Raw genomic sequence first — 23726 nt, 5'->3', positions numbered from 1 at the left:
AGTTAAATTCACCCATTCCAGTCCATTTTAGTTCGCTGATTCCTAGAATGTCAATGTTCACTCTTGCCATCTCCTGTTTGACCACTTCCAATTTGCCTTGATTCATGGACCTAACGTTCCAGTTTCTTATGCAATATTGCTCTTCATAGCATCAGACTTTACTTCCATCACCAGTCACATCCACAACTGGGTGTTGTTTTTGCTTTGGCTCTGTCTCTTCATTCTTTCTCCACTGATCTCCAGTAGCATATTGGGCACCTACCAATCTGGGGAGTTCATCTTTCAGTGCCCTATCTTTTTGCCTTTTCATACTGTTCATGAGGTTCTCAAGGCAAGAATACTCAAGTGGTTCACCATTCCCTTTTCCAGTGGACAACATTTTGTCAGAACTCTCCACCATGACCCATCTGTCTTGGGTGGCCCCATAGTTTCATTGAATTAGACAAGGCTGTGGTCCATGTGATCAGATTGGTTAGTTTTCTGTGATTGTCCTTTTCTTTCTGTCTGCCCTCTGATGGAGAAGGATAAGAGGTTTATGGAAGCTTCCTGATGGGAGAGACTGACTGAGGGGGAAACTGGGTTCTGTTCTGATGGGCATGCTCAGTAAATCTTTAATCCAATTTTCTATTGATAGGCGGAGCTGTGTTCCCTCCCTGTTATTTGTCCTGAGGCCAAACTGTGGTGGAGGTAATGAAGATAATGGCGACTTCATTCAAAAGGGCCCATGCACACACTGCTGCACACCGTGCCCCCAACCCTGCAGCAGGCCGCCACTGACCCACGCCTCCACTGGAGACTCCTGGACAGTCACGGGCAAGTCTGGGTCAGTCTCTTGTGGGGTCACTGCTCCTTTCTCCTGGGTCCTGGTGTGCACAAGATTTTGTTTATGCCTTCCAAGAGGTGGCTCTGTGGTTGGGTAATGGTGACCTCTTCCAAGAGGGCTTATGCCATATCCAGGTCTACTGCACCAGAGCCTCTGCCTCTGCAGCAGTCCACTGCTGACCTGTACCTCCGCAGGAGACACGCAAACACAGTTATGTTTCATTTTCTGTGGGGTCTCTGGGTTCCCAGTTCAGTTCAGTCACTCAGTCACATCCAACTTTTTGCTACCCCATGGACTGCAGCACGCCAGGTTTCTCTGTCCATCACCAGCTCCTGGAGTTTACCCAAACTCATGTCCATTGAGTTGGTGATGCCATCCAAACATCTCATCCTCTGTCATCCCCTTCTCCTCCTGTCCTCTATATTTCCTAGCATCAGGGTCTTTTCAAATGAGTCAGCTCTTCACCATCAGGTAGCCAAAGGATTGGAGTTTTGGCTTTAACATCAGTCCTTCCAATGAACACTCTGGACTGATCTCCTTTAGGATGGACTGGATGGATCTGCTTGCAGTCCAAGGGACTCTCAAGAGTCTTCTCCAACACCACAGTTCAAAAGCATCAGTTTTTCGGCACTCAGCTTTCTTTATAGTCCAACTCTCTCATCCATACATGACTACTGGAGAAACCATAGCCTTGACTAGATGGACCTTTGTTGGCAAAATAATGTCTCTACTTTTTAATATGCTATCTAGGTTGGTCATAACTTGTCTTCAAAGGAGTAAGCATCTTTTAATTTCATGGCTGCAGTCACTAGCTGCAGTCATTTTGGAGCCCCCAGAAATAACATCAGCCACTGTTTCCACTGTTTCCCCATCTCTTTCCCAAGAAGTGATGGGGCCAGATGCCATGATCTTAGTTTTCTGAAGTTTGAGTTTTAAGTCAACTTTTTCACTCTCCTTTTTCACTTTCATCAAGAGGCTCTGTAGTTCTTCACTTTCTGCCATAAGGGTGGTGTCATCTGCATATCTGAGGTTACTCTGGGTTCCCAAGTCACTGTTAAAAGACCAAGGAATGGGCAGTGGCCCAATCCTGGAAATCTCTGCCCTTTCTCAAAAATAGTTGGACTAATCCTCCCACTCATTAGCATATGAAATTACCCAGCCTAAAAAACTAACCACACCATATTTCACCACTGCACTCTCCCTCTGCGATGGCCCACACGCTGCCTGTGGAGTGTGCGTCTCTCTGTATCTGAATAAATCCACTTCTTACCAATCAAAAGAAGAAAAGAAAACATATGCAATACCCTTGGCAAAGTGGCTGATACAAATTAAGAGATCAATAAAAGTTAGCAACTAAAATTTTACTACCGTAAAGCTGAATTCCTCAAGGACAAGGACCTGTGTTATCTCAGGGCCAGAATCATGCCCTAGAGAATAGGTTATCTTTGAGTATTGTAGGTTGAATTAAATTGCCAGTTGAACTGAACCAATATATATATTATATTTTATATATACATTTATACATTTTTTATTTCTGTTACTTTCTAAAAGTATTTTATTATTGCAAAGAAAAAATTCATTAAGTATTTAAGCAGTTAACTGAGGATAATAAACTATTTTAAGTAATCTAAGTTAGTTTGGACTTGATTCTTACAAACCCAATGCTTTTAAACTCTATGTAGTCAGTAACCATGTTTGATAAGAAGACTTCTGTTTCAAAGAAATTTTAATCATTTTGTTAGTATTCCAATTGCTTTATTCATCAAAATATTTTTTTCTTTGCTATTTCAAGTTGAGGAATTTGATTTCTGATCTTAAAAACTTTGATCTTTTTTCCCAAAGAAAGACAAAACATTTTGCTATTTCAGCTTTCAAGGGTCTAAAATCAGTTCAAGTCTCAAAGCTGATAGTGGCACAGATCCATTCAATTTAGTAAAGTGTGCTCTCTGTTTCTCTCTAAATGTTACAGAGAATTCATCATCATTTTTCCATTTAAAAAAATGAAATGATAAGCCAAGGGGATCAACACATCATGAACTCATTAGAGGAAAGCCTATCTTGATTGCTTACTTCTTGCTCTTACAATTTTTGCCAACAAGATTTCTTGAAAGTTATACCAGAAAAACAAGACAGTGACAATGTTTTATGATGGAAAGATTGTTTGCTGGGACAGAATTCAGGAATCCAGATTCCAGCCTTGATCCTACTAAATCACACCATTTCTGCAGAATACCGCTAAATTTCTCTGGATCTCAGCTTTCTTTTCTGGAAAATAGAGAGTATGATGTATATGTCCTTCTCCACAAGGACAAAAGTAGTGAACACAGTTTAAATATGGGAAATCTTTTTCTCCTATGTTGTCTGTTATGGCATATATTTTTCCCTATGAAAACAAGTATTGAGTAAGCCAATCCCATCAATAGATCTAATGTGGATTTAACAATGTACTCCAAACATTTACTGCATCCCAGCTGGGTATCATTTATTGCCTGCTTCTATGAACTAGGAGCTGGGCAGTTCTGAATATTCATTGGAAGGACTGATGCTGAAGCTCCACACTTGGGCCACCTGATGTGAAGAACTAATTCATTAGAAAAGATCCTGATGCTGGGAAAGATTGAAGGCAGAAGGAGAAGGGGATGACAGAGGATGAGATGGCTGGATGGCATCACTGACTCTATGAACATGAATTTGAGTAAGCTCCGGAAGTCAGTGATGGACAGGGAAGCCTGTCATGTTGCAGTCCATGGAGTCACAAAGAGTTGGAAATGACTGAGCAACTGAACTGAACTGATGAACTATGAACTTGAAATGTATTACTCTAATCTTTAGAAGGCAACTACTAGGTAGTCATTTTTATTCTAACTTGACAGAGAAAAAAACCATCAAGAGAGTCAGTCCTATATATTTCATCCACCTGTGCAGGAAAAGTTCTAGATTGGAGCCAGGAAACATGACTATTCCCATTTTACAGATGGAGTTTCTGAGGCTCAGGAAAATTGAGTTTCCCGAAGTCAAAAAGAAGGTTTATGATTGATATAGGGTTCAACACTTCTGGGTAATGAATACTGGGAGTTCCATTTAACCTATGGGGAAACTGAGGCCCAGAGAGGTTTAAGAATCTGCCCTAAATTTCCCAGGCAGAAAGTACTAAAGCTAGGATTTTATCCCAGGTCTGTTGACGGCAAAGCTAATGTTCTTTTCATTACCACACAGTGTAAAAGGAAGGACATTAGACACAAAATATACTTCCTCTTTTTATATAATACACATTGTAAAATCTATCATTTTGCACTTTATAACCTCCTTGTTCATTTTTTTTCCTCCATTGTTGGCTACAAAGCCTCTCTCTGCTCTTCTACCTGATTTAGCTGGTCTCCAGAAGTCATATGTGTTCTGTTTCCTTTTCAGAGAAAAAGGCTTCTATAGCATCATATCTTCTGTTTTTTGTTTTTTTTTTTTAATCAATTCTGCTTATATTGCTAAGAGTTCAAGGATTATCTTCCTTAACAAAGCCACGTCTTTGATGTATTTGATTTAGGGGAACAGCTTCAGCGTAAGGATGAATTGACAAAAACTCTTTATTGAAGTTCAAATAGGAAAACTTTGTACCACTGCAAATAATCAAGATTTTAGCCAACGTTTTTTGTTCACCACGTACTATGTTGTCGATATTCTCTAGTGAACCTTCTCCCTAGGAAGCCTTCCTTCCTCAAAATGCCTTCTTTAGGTTAGCTGGTGGTGCTTTAATACCTTTACTACTTTATTTCTGCTCAATGCAAACTTTTTAGTTTCTCTTTTTCCTAGTTAGCACCATTGGAAACCAGATGAAAGGCAACTTCTCACTTTGCACTGATAGTTGATCAAGATAAGCCCACAAACACAAAGGTTACAGAGATGATATTGTACAAGCTATACTAAGGTCAGGTATCCAGAAACCCGATAAGGTGGATTAAGGGAAAAATCAGCACAGATAATCTTAAGCGTCCAATGTTTGCCCTGAAAAGCCTCAGTGCTAGCCTATTTCCTGTGCTCTACATAAAAGAACACTGCTTTGCTTTGGGGGCCCTTTATTGTCACGAAATCAGTCATTTGAATCAAAATCCTTAAGGACATTTTCCATGCTGAGAGTCTTGCTTTGAAAAGTGTCTGATTATCTCAGAGTCCTGATAGCTATCCAGCATGCCCTACACTTGACAAATTATTTTCTATCATTGGACCCCAGGAGAAAACTCTGCAAAGTAGATACTGTACTATCAGAAATATTTAAGTCACTTCGTAGCCCCTAAATATTTCTATGAACAAGAAAAAAATCATTAGAGGATACAGTAAAACATCATGGTTAGAAGGATGGGCTTTTAAAGTCATTCAGGCACAGCTTAAATCCAAGACTGGCCACTTTCTACCTGTATGTCCTTGAGTAGTCACTTAACTGCTCTGTGGCTATAGATTCCTTATCTGTAAAACAGTTAATTATGCCCACCTCATAGTAGTAGTAGTTTAGTTGCTAAGTCATGTCCAACTCGAGTTAATTAGCTTGCTTCTCTTTCTCTAAATAATGACAATGATTAGCATCATCCTGTACAGAGATGGCTTGCCAAAACCAAACAATAACTGTTGTGCAAGGAGTAAAGTGAGAATTATTGTATAGATTACTATAGAGGTTAAATAATCTATGCAAAGTACATGGTGAGTACTCCATAAACCATTACGAACTGACTCAAGCCAATTCAATATGCACAACTCTTAGATTCTTTACGGTAGATTATGTGGCTACCAGATCCTGTTGAAAGCAAATCACAGACCAAATCGTGCAACACATATAGACCTTCTCCAGGGGATCTTCCTGACCCAGCAGTTGAACCTGGGTCTCCCAGATTGCAGGAAGCTTCTGAGCTACCAGGGAAGCCCCAATATAATGACAAATAGACATAAATCAGGTCACACCAGGTATTCTTTATAGTTTGATAAAGTTCCAGCTCTTAGTACAGTTAAGTGTTCCATAAACATCTCACATGAAATATTTACTCAAAACAAACACATCATTAGAAATTCTCTTACCCAATAGCTGGAACCAACCTGTTTGGGACTCAAGTCTTAAGCATCATTTTTACTGCTAAAGCTTTCAGGCCTCCTTGAATTATTATACCCTGTTCATGACTATGCCTCTAGAACAATTTTAGGCAGTGCACATATCCTGAAGAGCTTTAATTTACCAATAAGACTGTCTTCTTACATGAATGATGTTGATCAATAAGCCAGCATTTTCACCTCTGAAAAATTATTTGCCATATAGTATGCTGTTTATGAATAATATAGAATATTCCTATTTCTAACATATTTGCCATCTATGAAATAAGCTAGATTTAGATAGCATAGATATGGATGATGGAAATGCATACATTAGCATCTCACAGTATATGGAACTTTTAGCTTGAAAGCTAGCTGGCCAGCCCTGGACTAAAATTCTTGAATAGGATGTTTTCAGCATGCGGAATGTATTCTCCATCAAATAACATACACAGAGTACCAAGCTGCATATTTTTAAGGTAAATGAAAGATATCATAGCAAAAATCAATACAATTTAAGTGTGAATTCTTTATAAATGAAAAAGAAAATATATATTTAAAAATCAGTGATTATGACAATGATTATCTCATTTTTATCTACTGTCTCACCTTGGGTGCAGGCCTCAGAATAAAAGCTGGTAACAAGGATTTGCCATGGGAGCCTCCATAGTATGCAATAACAGATTTGAATGAAAAAAAATTTTTTTTTTAAGGAAGGTCGGTGAGGGTGGCTGGTGTATATGGCTAAGATGGCAATGTCTAGGGCTTACCAGCCATTCTAAGCTAGGATTTCTCAATTCTGAAAGCCATCTCTTCCCTCAAGGCCTTTGCAGACTAGGTTGAAAAGTGGTCAAGATCTGCATAACCTCTAAAGATGGGGTCATTGCAAATAGTTTCTAGCTGAGGGAAAACACAGACAATAAGGTACATTGTTAACAAAAGTCTTTTATCCAAACTTGATAAGTGGTCTGATGACGCTGGAGGGAGACAAGAAAAATCTGCTACTTGTCTAGGCAAGTTGCACATCCACTTAAAAAAAAGAAAATATCTACAATGCTTGTTTCAGACTTTGGAACCTACAATTGAGTCAAGTTTATTTGTTCTCTAGCTGCCTTAATGTCAAATTCTTTTCACCCACTACGTTCCAGAAGAAGAAAGAGGAAAGTTCCAAATACATGACAGCTGGGGAGATAACCAGGGGAGTCATATTACATTTCACGATAGAGTTTTACCAAGTACTAGTACATTTGTCTATGTCTCTACACTGTTCACTAACTGTGCCATTCAAGAGTTGAATATAACAAACTTGTCAATTAGTAAATAAGCCATATACTAGCAACTTCTCATTTAAATGATTCATTAGAGAACACATTTCAAAAGTATAATATAAAAAAGAACACTGCTACAGCTCGAGTCACACATCTCTTTTAAATCAGTTAAGCGAAGAGAATAACATCACTGACAAAAACATCACCCTAAATTAATTTATCTAATACACATAGAAGTTATGGGACATATATGGAAGTCATAATATCAAGGAAAATTCTGTAAAAATGTAGAATTATACAATATGTTTTTTAAATGTCATGGAGAAGAGGGACTTATAGTAAAATATTAAAAGTTATAACAGCTCATGGTATTTGATTATCATATATATATATGGATACATATATATATATAGTATATAGAAATGCATATTCCCAGAGATACATATTAATTAGAAAATCAATTCTACCTTTTCTCTAGAAATTCTTCTCTAAATAATCTTAAAATCATGATCTTATTAATATCACTCTTTACTGTAAACAAGGTAGAATATTTACTCTTTGATCTGGATTTCTTGGAAGTAGTACTTGGACTAGCCAGAAAGTGTTTCTTAAGTCAATTCTGGAGACAAATGTCCTCTACTGCTAAGTCACTTCAGTCGTGTCCGACTCTGTGCAACCCTACACACGGTAGCCCACCAGGCTCCCCCATCCCTGGGATTCTCCAGGCAAGAACACTGGGGTGGGTTGCCGTTTCCTTCTCCAATGCATGAAAGTGAAAAGTGAAAGTGAAGGCGCTCAGTCATGTCCGACTGTTAGCGACCCCATGGACTGAAGCCCACCAGGCTCCTCCATCCATGGGATTTTCCAGGCAAGAGAACTGGAGTGGGGTGCCATTGCCTTCTCCAAATGTTCTCTTCCTCATTCAAACAAGACTCTCTGTGGCCTCCATTCTTCATCTGTAGATGAACTGTGTAAACCACCTTTTATCAAAATTCTTTTCTAGTTTTAAAACCTAGAAATAGTGAAATAACTGTTTCTGAAATCTTTAAGGATTAGAAAGACACAAAAACAGTTATATAAGTTGAAGGGAATAATTATACTTATTAAAAATAAAACTTTGAGTCAAAACATATTTGCTAACCTTTTAGTAAAAAGGAAAAAAAAAATCACATGAAACTATTATCAAGTCCCCATGTGCATATCCTCTTGCTTGAGTGTTCCTGTCAAATTCCCACAGCTCATTTTATTCTTTTGCTCAGCACATACTGAGAGTATCCTTCTCTCCTTCTCTGAATGAGGGCTCACGGATTACCAAATAACTTTCTCATTAATTGTAAGCCTAATGAATGTTATAAGGAGTGAGCAACCACTCTGCTTCTAAGAGGAAGTGTTATTTGAACCAGGATTTGAATGATGAAAAGGAGATTTCAGGCAGAAAACAGAGAAAAAGCTACTCCATGCAAAGGGAACAATGTGAGCACAGGAACAAAGGTGTCAAAGAGAAAATGTTGAGAAGCCCAATATGGCTAGTTGGAAGAAAGTAGCTAGTACAATTGATGCGTCTAGGGAGCTACAAACACGTATTGTGGCCAAATTGCCGGGAACTTCAGATTTTATTTTCTAGTTACGGAGAATCAGACTACATTTATAGACTATGAGGTACTGTGCCTGTATCATTACAGATGCTAGTGTAATGTTGACAGTGATGATGAAGTGGATGGGAAGAAGAAAAGACCAGAGATGGGATGACATTAGGTGACTCTGTTCAAATAGTTTTAAATGAAATTCATGAGCTCTGAAGCGGGGTAGTGAGGATTGAAATGAATAATACATTTTAGAGTAGATTATTGGAGGTAATTAAAAATTGTTATAATTACTGAAAGCATTAAAAATATTTGTCAAATGAATTCATTAATGTATAAATAAGTTAATTCTACAATTTTTTTTTCAGGAACATAATTATTTACTGTTTTTTTTTTTTTTAAATTGGACCTGTGATCAATTTTCAGGTGCCTGTAAAGGGAAAAGAATGCTGACTACCAATTATTTAAGTATTTCCTATCCTTGGCAATATTTTCTAATCTGTATTCTATAATCAGGAAAAAATAAACTAACGAGCTTGATAGTATTCCCTAAATATAAGAACGGTTGGGTTTTCAAAGAATACTCTGAACTGTTATCTTTCAGCATTTTTAAGGCTGGTCAAACCAGACATCAATAGGATAAAGAAAGCGTCACATTTTTGTAGCTTGTGGCAAATTCATAGGAAGAAGGTAACATTTCCAAGTAACTTTCAGTTCAGTTCAGTCGCTCAGTCATGTCCGACTCTTTGCGACCCTGTGAATCGCAGCACGCCAGGCCTCCCTGTCCATCACCATCTCCCGGAATTCACTCAGACTCATGTCCATCGAATCTGTGATGCCATCCAGCCATCCCATCCTCGGTCGTCCCCTTCTCCTCCGGCCCCCAATCCCTCCCAGCATCAGAGTCTTTTCCAATGAGTCAGCTCTTCACATGAGGTGGCCAGAGTACTGGAGTTTCAGCTTCAGCATCATTCCCTCCAAAGAAATCCCAGGGTTGATCTCCTTCAGAATGGACTGGTTGCATCTCCTTGCAGTCCAAGGGACTCTCTAGAGTCTTCTCCAACACCACACTTCAAAAGCATCAATTCTTCAGCACTCAGCCTTCTTCACAGTCCAACTCTCACATCCATACATGACCACAGGAAAAACCATAGCCTTGACTAGACGGACCTTAGTCGGCAAAGTAATGTCTCTGCTTTTGAATATGCTATCTAGGTTGGTCATAACTTTTCTTTCAAGGAGTAAGCGTCTTTTAATTTCATGGCTGCAGTCACCATCTGCAGTGATTTTGGAGCCCCCCAAAATAAAGTCTGACACTCTTTCCACTGTTTCCCCATCTATTTCCCATGAAGTGATGGGACCAGATGCCATGATCTTCATTTTCTGAATGTTGAGCTTTAAGCCAACTTTTTCACTCTCCTCTCTTACTTTCACCAAGTAACTTTAGCAGAAAAATATTTCTGTGGATTCTGATTGGCCCATCTCAAGTGATATAGCCGTACCTCACCAATCAGGGGATTGGCCAGGATTCTAAACCCAGGCCTCTAGTGAAGGGGGAAGGTGAGGAACAAAGGCTTGTGAATGACAATCCCTCCTGAAAGACTTTGAATCATCTTGTGTGATTTCTAAAAAGAAAGTGGGATGCTCATAGCAGAGAAAGAAGAATAGGAGAGGTGCTGAGTAGGTAAAAAATCCTAACCATAGTCCACAGCCTGAATTAGATCATGCCTTTTATATTTACCAGCTTCCCTGGTGGCTCAGAGGTTAAAGCATCTGCCTCCAATGTGGGAGACCCGGGTTCAATCCCTGGGTCGGGAAGATCCCCTGGAGAAGGAAATGGCAACCCACTCCAGTATTCTTGCCTGGAGAATTCCATGGACTGAGGAACCTGGTGGGCTGCAGTCCATGGGGTCGCAAAGAGTCGGACACGACTGAGTGACTTGACTTTACTTTTCCCTTACCAATTGAGGAACTTGAATAAATTACTCAGTCTTATTGGTCCTCAGTTTCCTTATTCATCAAACACAAATGTTATCTCCCTTACATGATTGTTGTGAGAAATTGGCAATATCATATAAGCTATGGGCCTTGTCCAATTACTGCCTCCTGTCTAGCATCAGCAAACTAATCAGAATAATATTTAAGAGATTCACTGTGTTCTGCTCACTGCACTGAACACTGAAGGTAAAATAATGAGTGAGGAGAGCCAGAGTGACTTTAATCATCACACAAACAAATGGGAAACCGCCTCTGTTTTATAAATGCTATAAAAGAGGGAATTCATACTTGAGTTTCTAGTAAGAGCGTGCATGTGTGCTAAGTCACTTCAGTCATGTCCAGCTCTTTGCGACCCCATGGACTATTGCCCACCAGGCTTCTCTGTCCATAGGATTCTCCAGGCAAGAATACTGGAGTGGGTTGCCACGCTCTCCTCCTCCAGGGTATTTTCCCAACCCAGGGATTGAACCTGCATCTCTTATGTCTCCTGGCAGGAGAGTTCTTTGCCAGTGGCGCTACCTGGGAAGCCCTTCTAATAAAAGGCATGCATGCTCAGTCGCTTCAGTCATGTATGATCTTTGCAATCCTATGGACTGTAGCCCACCAGACTCCTCTGTCCATGGGATTCTCCAGGCAAGAATACTGGAGTAGGTTGCCATGCCCTTTTCCAGGAGATCTTACCGATGCAGGAATTGAACCCGAGGCTCCTGTGTCTCCTGCATCACAGGCAGATTCTTTGCCCACTGAGCCACCTGAGAAGCCCCTCTAATAAGAGCAGGCTGATCAAAGAGGCTGATCAGAGGTTGAGGAAGACCTACTTGAAGAAGGGAATTTAGGGAATACTGAGTTGAGATCTAAAGAATAAGAAGGTATTTACAAGGCGAAGAGGAGCGAGTTGAGCAAAGCGGTCTAGGCAGAGGCAAAAGGAAGAGTACCGAATAAGTACAGGCTCTGAGATAGGAGAGAATTCTGAGGAATATCAAATGGCTCTTGCCTCTGGGGTAGGAGCACAGCACTAATTGACTCTGGAGAGGCAGTGAGGAGCCAGACCTCAGAACATTTAAACAAAGGAGGTTATGTGGTCAAAGTGTTATGTCTAACAGAGGGCAACCAGAAGGGGTGAATGAACGAGAGATGTTTCGTATGCAGGCAAGACTTACCAGACTTACTTACTAAATTAAATCCATCTCTAAACAACATCAACAACAACAAATGTTAAAGCTCAAAAGAAAAAAAAAAAAAGAAGCTTTCCAACAATTAATCAAAAACAGCATGATGGACCAACTAGCACTGAATGCAAGTAAAGACTAGATAATCCTGGACAGACTTTCTTCCCAATGTATCAAATGTTGAACTCCCTGTACCCTATAACAGGAGCCTACTATTCTGCAAGAAAAAATTCCTGATGCCTCCTATCCATTTAGGGCATAGCCTTACCTCTTGTTCACTTTTAAGTAGCTCCTGGTTTTCTTCTGCTAAGGGGCTGGATGCTGGCTTTTGTCTTCTCTCAAAAGCATACCCTGAAGAGAGATCTGAGTCTTTCTGACCCACTTCTGACCTCCTGATGAGCTTGTCCACAGTCTTTGATTTGTATGCTGGCTCTTCTAATCACTTTGATATCTTCTTTCTTGTTGTTGTTCAATCACTCAGTCATGCCCGACTCTTCTGGACGCCATGGACTGCAGCACGCCATGGACTGCAGCACGCCATGGACTGCAGCACGCCAGCCCTGCCTGTCTTTCACTATCTCCTGGAGTTTGCCCAAGTTCACATCCACTGCATTGGTGAGGCCATCTGGCCATCTCATCCTCCGACGCCCTCTTTTCCTTCTGCTCTCAATCTTTCCCAGCATCAGGGTCTTTTCCAATGAGTCAGCTGTTTGCATCAAGTGACCAAAATACTGAAGCTTCAGCATCAGTCCTTCCAGTTCTCCAACACTCTGCCTTCTTTACAGTCCAGCTCTCAAAACTGTACGTGACCACTGTCTAGGGATGTCATAGCTTTCCTTCCAAGAAGCAATCATCCTCTAATTTCATGGCTGCAGTCACCATTAGAATTGTAGCATCGCATGAAGGAAACAACAGATACAGAGTTATCCGTGAGAAAGCCAGTCATGCTATCAGGCTAAAAAGCCATTGACTGTGGAGGTGGAAAAAGAAAACAGAACTGAGAGGGAGAAGAAAGGAAGAAGGGAGGAAGGGAGAGAAGAGAGTGAGTTATTCTAGGAGATGAGCATAGTGGGCACTGAGATGAATTATCCAGTTGATTGGAAAGAAACTGGACTGAATTTCTGCTAGGTCTAAATCCTCTGGTTTCTTTAAACCTGTTCTAACCTATAGGCCATTTCCTCTTATTGGTTTCATAAAATTAGTATGATTAGATAGATGTTGGCCAAGCTTCAGTAATTCTACCATGATGATTTTTGTCAATATCTATCTTCCTTTACTACCAGTTTTATTTAATATTATAAATTAAACTTCTTTTAAATTGACCCTTATTTTTTTTCCCTAAAAAAGCAATCAACTTGGACTCATCTGTTTAATATGATATATATGTTATGTGTGTGTGTGTGTGTGTGTTAGTTGCTCAGAGGTGTCTGACTCTTGCTGACCCCATGGACAGTAGCCTGCTAGACTCCTCTGTCCATGGAATTCTCTAGGCAAGGATACTGGAGTGGGTTGCCATTCCTTTCTCCAAGGGATGTTACCGACACAGGGGTCAAACCCAGGTCTCCTGTATTGCAGGCAGATTCTTTACCATCTGAGCCACCAGGGAAACCCTATATATGTTATACATGTAAAATACACAGTAAACATTTTAAAAATACGCATTTCAACTTATCCTCATTTGATAAACAAAGATGTAGTATCTATAGTCACTTGGGGAGCCTTTACAATTATGCATGCCACACTGTTAAATCCCTGATTGGAGACAAGATAATAGAGCCTGCATAGAGTCTGAAATAGAATCAACCTTCCTCAAACTCATTTCCCTTTCCATTGGTCCATAATGATACATTTCAGAAGTGTAACTCCTTAGTGCGTAATATATATGCAACTCTTTAGAAGATTCTGGCAGACCAAAATTACTCCTAAAGGCGGGTTATATTAAGACTGGGTTGCCAGGGAGGAGTTGTCAGTTAAATGATTTTCCTCTACGGTCCTATTTGTTTCTGTTTTCACACTTCCACTCTGTTTAAGATGGTTTTATAGCACTGTTTTGACTGAAAGTGAGTAGTTATTTAAAACTCTGAACTTTGGTTGCGGTCTTTTTTCAAACGCTTATTTTCATAACTATGGAGGAGACAGTCTCCTCGCCAGAGACCTGTGGCTGCTTGGAGTAAAGCACTTGATGAAGGATCATAGTGAAACAAATGCACATTTCCACTCCTTGTTCTCCCGGAACTTGTTTGCTATGAAGTGTGGTGTGTGTTGAGTCACATCTGACTCTTTGTGACCCCCATGGACTGTAGCCCACCAGGCTTCTCTGTCAACGAGATCTTCCTGGCAAGAGTGGGTTGCCATTTCCTCCTCTGGGGGACCTTCCCAAACCAGGGATCGAACCCGTGTCTCCTGAGTCTCCTGCACTGTGGGCAGATTTTTTTTTTTTTTTTTTAACCGATGAGCCACCAGGGAAGCTCCCTTGAGTGTGGCAGATAGAATAATGCCTGTACCTGCTGCCCCCTCAACCCCTACCAAGATATCAATGTTCTAATCTCTGGAACCTGTGAATATGCTATGCTAAATGGCAAAGGGGAATTAAGATTGCAGACAGAATTAACGATGCTAATCAGATGATTTAGGGAGCATACCCTGGATTATTCAGGTGAGCCTAATGTACACAAGGTCCTTCCAAGTGGAAGAAGGAGGCAGAAGGGAAGGCCAGAGTGGGTGATATGAAGACTCCACTAACCCGTAACTGATTCTGAAGAAGAAAATATCTGTGAGCCAAAAACTCTGGATTACTTCTAGAACCCTGGACAAGCAAGAATTCTCCTCTAGAGCTTCTATAAGGAACATAGCCCTGTCAACATTTAGCCCTGGGAGATCCATTTTGGACTTTTGACCTCCACACTGTAAGATAATAAATATGTGTTGTTTAAAGTGAGTTTTTGTTATTTGTCACAGCAGTGATGGAAAACTAATACTATGAGCTTCAAATTTTACCTAGTTTCTTGTTTTTCATGATTATAAGTTTGGCATATTCATTTCTCTAAAAAGGCTCACTGAATTAATTAATTTGGAATCCTACTCATTAAAATACCTAATTCCTAAATTTACATAATATTTTTCTTATAGATTATTGACATTAATCTCTAGTACATACTTTCTTCAAAGAATTAATAAAATGCTTTTTAGTGGTCTGAAATAAGAACAAATATAATGGGGCTTTAGAGAGTCAATAATTGTTTTAAACATTTTTAAAAGCTATATAGCCAGGACTCTGGATTCAAGTTAAGTTCTGCCATTTACTAGCTGTGATTTGGGAAAGTTGACCTAATTCTGTTTCATCAACTATAAAATGGAAATAAAAGTGACAAGACCTATATAATAGATTTGTGGAGAGGATCTAAGTGAGATAATCGCTGTAAAGTACTAACGCTTTACAGGCACAGCGCCTGGCATGTAATTAAGTGCATCGCACAATGGTTTTAGTTATTATTGTTGTTGCATTATCTGACTCCAAAACCTTCTCCAACAACAGAAAGTACAAGTTTCAAAAGTGCCTGGTTCTGTGGCCTGCCTGTTACCTACCGCTTCTCGTTTCGTCTTTAATTTCTAAAGCAGCAGCCGTAAATCACTCTGGAAACAGCATCGCCCTTAGCAACATTCAACTCTGAGTCAACAATCATTTCAATGATTAAATATCCATTCACTAAAGTAATTGTTTAAAAAAATTGGAGTGGGACAATGGCCTAACTATATAGATCCTAATTAAGCTTTAAACATATTTTTCCCTAAAGCAGGACGAGGTGAGTTCTTCGCTAGGCCCCGAGTGACCCCTCCAGCCCCGCCTCTGCAGTAGAGAAGAAACTACCAGCCGTCGCCCAAGCTCAAGGTTTCTCGTGAGTCCCCGGCCGTGCCAGGCTAAGAGGCAGATCAGAGACTCTCCGCGCCCGGGGCGCAGCGCGAGTGGCGGCTGCAGCGTGTTCACCTTCGTCCTCGGCGCCCCCGCGCCCCAGTGGTCTCCCAGCCTTGCGCGCACCAGCCCCCCAGCGCTGGAACGCGCTTCGCTTGATCTGTCCAACTTCTGGCGCTCCAGCCGCCCTCCAGGGTTTGCGCCCCTGCCCCCTGCCCCAGCCCAGGCTTGCTTCCCCGGGGCTCCGGAAGGGAAGGAGGCGTGTCCGGAGTAGGCGGGCGGGAGCCGTATAAAACTGCTGGCGGCGCGCCGGCCCGGGCTTCGCTCACCGTCTCGCGCCGGGACAGGGATCGCCGCGGCAAGCACTGGCAGTGGAGCGGGCGTTGCGCTCGGGCTCAATGCGTGGACTATCTGCAGCCGCTGCTCATGCAGTATGCTGGAGCTCCAGAACAGCTAAACGGAGTTGCCACACCGCTGCTTGGGCTGGATCACAGCGCTGCCTTTCCTTATGAAGAAGACACAAGTAAGTAGGGCGCGCCGGGGAGATCGCCAGCTCTCCAAGAAAAACCGTGCCCGGAGGCCGGCGCGTTCCGGCCCCAGCTGCCCCGGCGTGCGGGGCTGTGCCTGCCGGACGGGCCTGGAGGGTGTGGGGGAGGCAGGAGAGGCGCGCGAGCCCCAGCCGCCCGGCTTGGGTGAGCCTGGAGAGGAGTGGGAAGGATGAGCGGGTGTCAAGTTTGGAGCCGTAAGTTGGGAGCTGTCAGTCGGGAGCCGCAATTCCTGTTAGACAGAAGGATCTGTTCTTTGGCCGGAGAGTTGAAGTTATTCCAGAAAGGCACGTCCTTGCACGGGAGACATTTTCCCGTGGATTTCGGGAAGATTACACAACAGTTCCCCACGCGCCACGCTCGGTCACTCGCGTACTCAGATTTTTGTGTGGCTCCGGTGTGGGTGCCGGGCTCGTGTGGACTCTGGTCCGAGTCAACCCCGAGGTCCTTATTCGCCGCGCTCAGCTGGGCGGAGAACCTGCCCCACTGGCCGGGGGAAACTTGGCTCCCACGGCGTCTGCCAGGTTTGCGGCTCTAGGCGAGCTCTAGATAGGGTAATACCTCCACATTGCACCCACTTTTTTCCATTACAGAAGAGAAAAAGTTGTATAAGTGTGCGCGCGTGCGTATTTTAATGGGCACCTCTGGTGGTAGTTACGGAGGTAATTCCCGGTGCTGCAAAATTTGCATTATGCACAAGAAGCACAGAGGGTAGGGCACCGTCTAGGGGTACAATTAGTTTTTTTTTTTTTTTTTTTTCTTTTCTTTCCTCGCAGCAGATATCTCTGGCTTGTCCTTGATAAAGGGCCGGAGGGGCACTCCCATCCACAGTTCTTTTCGCCAGCTCTCACCTCTACTTTCTCCCATTAGGAATTTTTCTGTGTTATCTGCTGCGGGTTAGGTGAGGCTGCCCTCTCACCCCCCAGAGGTTCTGTTGGAGATTGCAATTCTTGACACGTGTCGAGGGGGTGGAAGTGGCGGGTGAAAAGATTGTATACGTCTTCAGTTTAGAATCTTGAAAATGCTGTATTTAATGACACACTGTGTCACATTTTCAATAAACCTCTAGATCTGGGAAGGGTACCAACGCATTCAGAAGCAAGTAGGAAGACCCGAGCCCATTACACTGTGTGGAAAAGAGCAGGGGTCTGGGACTTGGCCTGGTAGAAAGGTTTGTGTAATCTCTAGGGCAGCTGCCCAAGGCGGAGGAAAGGAGCGCAGCGCAGGTTTCTTTCTTGCCAGCAGGTTAGTTTATAGGCAGAGCACCTGGGATCACCGCAGCGGGCTGTTGAAATGCAAATATGGAAGACTGGCAACAGAAGTTTTAAAGTAATTGCTTGACTTATACATGCTTTCTGCTGTGTGAAATTAATAAGCATGGGCGGGGAACCAATTCTTTGTTACAGTAGCATCTGCTCACATGAATGGCAGTAGTGAGATCTGGGTGGAGAACCCCGCTACCTTCCGGTTCAGGAAAACAGCCTAAACCTTCCTATTTAAACAAGATCTCTGGAGACAGATCAGGTTAATGACCAACAATCCAAAGGTGGGGGGTGGGGGGGGGCGTATGGGACGGTACTATCAAGTCAACTTAGATTCGGTAGGATTGATGATCCTTGCACCCTTGCTTGCTTTGCAAAACAAACGGTGAGCTCTGTAATCTCCTCTCTCACTTTGATTAAATGGCTGTGTAAATCGGATTACATGGAATAATTCCATTGAAAACTAGAAAGAGGTCGAACTAGCCTGAAACTCCTTGGTGGCAGTGAATCAGTACTGCTGACCAGGGACGTTGGAGACAGGCAAGTATTTTAGAAATGTGACCTGCTCAGGCTGAGTAAAAGTGCAAGCCCTTTGGGGGAACTTGCTGATGCTGAAGGGCTGGAGGCAAAGGAGGGCAGTGCCCTTGGTGAATGAAGGCATTCATTGCCTGGGATCTAATGACCTTCAAGGTTTCCTTTAAGGATACTTCTAGCAATTCCACATTCTTGCCACTGAAGAAGGAGACCCTGGAAATAACATGAAATCAATGAAGTAATCAGTGGAAATGGGGGAGGGTGCGTAGGTCCTCATTCATATTGTTAGATTTTCTAATCCAAAAGTTACAAAGAAATTTTCTAGTGCAACTCTGTATGGAGGGAAAGTAGCATAAGGTAATCTGGCATTAAGAGATGAGATCAATTGTTCCAGTGAATCTAATGTTATACTCGAAAGGGTGGAATAGCTATTAATATTCAGTAGTTGAAATAGTCATTTATAAAGATGGAATCAATTTCAAGTTCTGTAATAAAGCAAACAGTTGTGTACCCTTCCATTACCCAAGATATAGAATGATAAATTAATATACTTGAATTATGCAGCTCTCCAAGAATCACAGGGACACCAGGCTGTAAGACACATTCTAGCCTAATAGTCAAGCTAAATAAATGTGGAAATTCCACCAACAACCACTTAGGGTGTGAAAAAACGATTCTTTCATTTATTTAGCACATGTGATGGACCAGCAGATGGGCAATAATTACACGGCAGGAGTCGTGAGGAGCAATTTGAACGGTTAAGTTTTAATCACATGTCTACAGAAATGAAAGTGGTTTGCATTTTTCAGATTTCTGAATGTATTTTATCCTTATTGTGTGGTTTTACGGTTTCTGAAGAGAATTGTGTCTCTCTGGCTTAGAACATCTATATTCAGCATATAATAACAATTGGACATATTAATTTGAAAGACCAATTAGAAAAATGCTATTAGTTTAACAGGGCTGATGCCATGTTTTTTGATGTTGTACTTACATTTTAGTTTTGAGATGGTTTGTGAGAGTTTTCACAACTGCTGTCGGGTTTAGAAATATGAAGATAGGAAAATTTCGTCTGGCAAATGGTGTAGAGAAGACTAATTTAGGCACATGTTAGTTCTCAGAAGAAGCAAATAGAATGATTATTAGCTTTTGTTTTTCCAAAGAAGATATCCCCCTCCCCTTTTTTTTTGTCTGTGTGAAGTTTGTCTTCTGGGTGATGATGCAAGTTTTTGGAAAAATTTAACATTTGTGAAAAGAGCATTTTTTAATCTTGTCCTTAGAAATCACTCCATTTGGAATGTGTGCTTTGAACAACCCTAATTTATGTAGCTTTTAATTGATACATTCTGCCAAAACTTTGAAACGCAAGTGCTAAATCGATTACGTTTAACATAAAACAAGGAAAATAACCATATGGAAATCTGAAGGGCCGAGCCAAACCAATAAAAATTGCCAAATTTTATTTATATCTAACTGCTGATTTGGAGAGAGCAAATTGTGAGTCACATTTATTCTATAATGATAGGTGATTGAAATCTTTCCATCACCATCAATAATGTTAAAAAGAATAAATTCTTCCCCAAGTAGCTAGTCTGAATATGAGAGGTTCTTGCATGGTCTGGCAAGCCCCACTTCGTGTGCCCTTCCCCATCCATGTCCAGGGAGCACCTAAAAATAGTGAAGAGATCTTAAACTTTAGCTTTTCAGGACTGATTCTTTTTTTTTTAATTTAATTTAATTTTTTTAATTTTTATTTTTACTTCATTTTACTTTACAATACTGTATTGGTTCTGTCACACATTGACACAAATCCACCATGGGTGTACATGCGTTCCCAAACATGAAACCCCCTCCCACCTCCCTCCCCATAATATCTCTCTGGGTCATCCCTGTGCACCAGCCCCAAGCATGCTGTATCCTTCATAGGACACAGACTGGCGATTCGTTTCCCACATGATAGTATACATGTTTCAATGCCATTCTCCCAAATCATCCCACCCTCCCCCTCTCCCTCGGAGTCCAAAAGTCTGCTCTACACATCTGTCAGGACTGGTTCTAATTCCTCTTTTACCACTGTGAGAAAAATGACTTTAGGCACGTGGTTTAACATCTTGGGATTTCCATTTTGTAATCTGTACAGTGATTATCAAGTAGTTATAAAGACTTGTAAGGATTAAATGAGATTTTATGTATCCCAGCACAGTGGCTTGCTTGTGGTTACAGCCTAAATTTATTATCCCTAGAAGAAAGTTGCCTCCTGGCTCTCTTAAAAGCCAGAGATAAAACTAGGTTTTTGCAGGTAAACGATGCTTAACCATCAAAGCATAGAGACCAAATTTTCATAATCTGGATCTGTGGATTCAACTTTATAGGCTGATAATGTGTTTGTACTCATCAAATCAAGAATGTGTGAAAAGAAAGGCTATCCATGGCATGGGAGATGCTAAATTCTTTAAATTTTTTTCTTTAAAAGTGAAAATGAGAGTGAAAATAGAAAAAGGAAATATCACTATCTCTGATTCACTTTCATATTTCTGCATTCTCGCTTTCTGAGCCCCTCTAATCTGAAATCTGAGGATTTATGTTATTTCTTTTTAGAAGGGACTGGGTCAGCTTCTTGTCCTTGATGTTCCTGAACTTGCTCTTCTGAGTGAGGACAAGGATTCACGTCTGCAGGGTTCTTTACTGTCTTTACCGGGCAACATGCAGTGACATTTTTTTTTTTTCCCATTATGCAATTTTGGGAGATTTTTTTTTTCCCTTGATTACCTTAACATTCCCTTTTGTAAATTAGGATAAGACACTTGGATATAAATCTGTCAGGAATGATCTTTTACCTTTGTTTTCTAGTACATGAATCATGAGCAGCTGCAGGAGACTGTCTTTTCAGTGTTAGTCACCTGTGCAGTTGGAACAATTTAGAAAACAAATTGAAGAAACACCAGGATGCTTTTCTAATATATGCTGCTTTCAGGATTATTTTGTTTGGGCTTTGTCTCATAGAAACCATTGACTGTAGCCTTACTGATTTATAGATGCAGTGAGATGCTTTTGTCTCTTCACTTAATTATGGGCGTGCTAAAACTGTTTACTGGGGGTGGGAGAGAACTGTCATTATCTATCTCTACCTATTTCTTTCTGTCCAGAAGAATGGAGGTGATGGGGGGAATGTGATTTTCTTATAGTTAGGCCTCAGGGACCTTTTTCTAAAATCACAATGTGTGTCAGAAAGGACAGGAAGACTGTCCTTTATATAACTCTCTTTGTCTTTTGACCACATTTTCCTATTTTTCTAGGTTGCTTCATTGACTTGGTTATTAGGGGATGGAGTTCTTTTTTACCACAGATACTATGTTATATGACTTTGGGAAGGTATTTGAATCTCTCTGGACCTCAGTTTCCTCTACTGTAAAATGAAAAAGTAGGACTAGGTGATTTCTCAGTGTCTTTTAAAATTCTCTAAGGTTCTAGTAAAATAGACATTTGAACCAGTTGGTGTTTAAGCTTCCACTGGTTCTGAGGTTCGTGTAGTCATTGCTTTGGTGTGAATAGAAATCATAACCATTGTCTTATATGTGGTTATGGGGTATAACCATATAACTTATATATATATGGAAAATAAATCCAATGGGGTAAAATGAAGGAGATTTCACTTTAAACTGTTCTACTTTTAGCCTTTTCAGCTACTGCTTGATATTTTTTCTATAAAGAATGGTGTTTACACTTCCTATTTTAGCAGTATCCCTCACTAAAGGGGATCTTTCCTTTCTCTCTTCCAATCTTTAAATTCTCTTAAGTGAAGAAGAATCTTAAGGCAAAGTCAGACAGCCAGAGAGGTCCTCTTTCATAACTAATGTATGCCTGCCTCCCCATATTAGCTTGTCATTTCTGCCCCTGAGGTCTCTAATATCTGTGTGCCTGGAGTAGAAATGTATAGAAAGAGCTTTCGTGAAGGGTATCAGAGATGTGGCTCCTGCACTTGGCTCAGGCTCCAGGGCCAGTCACTGAGCCTCTGTAGTCTTGGGCGAGTCACTGAGTCTTAGTCTTAGCCATATCGTGCCCTAGAGCTAATCCTGAGAAGAGAGTGAAGAGGAGGGCTCTGCAGCTGGAGACGCAGAGGCTGAGAAAGGAGGGAGCAGCTCTTCTGCCTCCGGGAGAGACTGTTCCTGAGGATGGCTCCTTGCCATCTGAGTCTCTCCGTGTCGTGGGTTTTTGCAGGTCTAGGATCACTCTGGAAGACCTCTTACTCACCACTTTTCCTTAGCTTCTCTTGCCGACTGACAGAACTGGAACCTGGGACTAGCCTGGTAGCCAGCAGCTGGATTTCCTTGGCAGCCAGAAGCCACTTTGTTCATGATTGGCATGAGAATATTCAAAGATCAACTGGACCCCCCCTCTTCCAGGCAAAAGACTACAAATTCTGCAGAAAATAGAGCTGTGACTGTGACAACAATGTACCATTTGCTCTCATCATCAGCAAAATCTAGCGAGCTTCCTACTAAAACCATGTTCAGAATTGAGGCAGTGATCCAGACACTTGAACGGCAGCAGTGGCTATCTTTCAGTTATCTGGATATAAGAATTCAGCACTTGACTTTGCAGGTGTAAGCTGTTGCCTTGGGGCTTGGAGTGCAGCTGATTAGAATGTAGTCTCTAAGAGGGGCAGTTAGGGTGCCTTTTCTGTGTTCCTGGCACACAGACAGCAGCTCAGAAATCTGACAGTTGCCTTGCAAATAATGCCTTTGCTCTCCAGGGTGACCATGCAAAAGGGTGTACAAGACGAGAGCAAGAGCAAAGCTCCGTCACTGCTCATTTGCAAAAGCAAGCCCCAGCCTCCTTCACCTTTGCAGAAAGGGTGTCCCCGCTGTCTAATGTACCCTGACTGTACACTATGTCACCACTGGAGACTGGGAAAGAAAGAGCATAACCTGGAGGGAGCCGTTGTTTGTCTTACATACACATACTCTGTTGCCCTTTCAGGAGCAGAAGTTCATCTTTTGTGTAAAAGCCCTGTGGGGGTGCTTAGCACTTTTGCCTCTTTGTCACCTTGACATGAAATCTCTGAAGCCAAGGACCTTTCCTTTTAAATGTCTTTACCAAAAGTCCAGGACTGAATTACATCTGGTAATTGGCCTGTTTCTTCTAAATGCCAGTGTTTGAGTGGTAGTAAACCAAGTTGCCTCTAAAAATTACAGCTTAATAGTGGTAATCTATTGTCACGGACTCTGTTTTGCTGAGTTTTCGACTGTTTACTTGGGGTCCCTTTCTGAAGCCTTCCTAGATGCCTTAGGAAAACACACATCTCTTGATTTCCAAGAAGAGTGTGCAGAGAAAGTAGGTTGTGTTACAAAGGCCTTGCTCCTCTCCTGGAATGTGTTGTCCTTATAGGAAAGAAAAGAAAGATAGCGCGAAGTCGTGTGCAACTCTTGCGATCCCATGAACTGTGGCTTGCCATGCTCCTCTGTCTATGGCATCCTCTAGGCAAGAATATTGGAGTGGGGGGACTTATAGATGGCTGTTAAAACTGACTTCACTGCAGAACTTTAGAAGGGAGGAGGGAGGAA

The 23726-nt window shown here is 41.5% G+C and overlaps 1 protein-coding gene across 6 annotated transcripts in view; it reads left to right on the top strand.

Moving 5' to 3' along the window:
- The first annotated feature begins 15956 nt into the window (after positions 1 to 15956).
- KITLG (KIT ligand) overlaps positions 15957 to 23726 on the top strand; it is a 130901-nt gene continuing 123131 nt past the window's right edge. For all 6 annotated transcript variants that reach the window (XM_069584159.1, XM_069584162.1, XM_069584160.1 and 3 more), the window contains exon 1: positions 15957 to 16344. In XM_069584159.1, the coding sequence (XP_069440260.1) occupies positions 16330 to 16344 (15 nt within the window). In that variant the 5' untranslated portion in view covers positions 15957 to 16329. The remainder of the gene's footprint in view (positions 16345 to 23726) is intronic.

This window comes from Ovis canadensis, chromosome 3, assembly GCF_042477335.2.
Source record: "Ovis canadensis isolate MfBH-ARS-UI-01 breed Bighorn chromosome 3, ARS-UI_OviCan_v2, whole genome shotgun sequence".
Taxonomy (NCBI): domain Eukaryota; kingdom Metazoa; phylum Chordata; class Mammalia; order Artiodactyla; family Bovidae; genus Ovis; species Ovis canadensis.
This window is presented reverse-complemented; position numbering and strand designations above follow the sequence as displayed.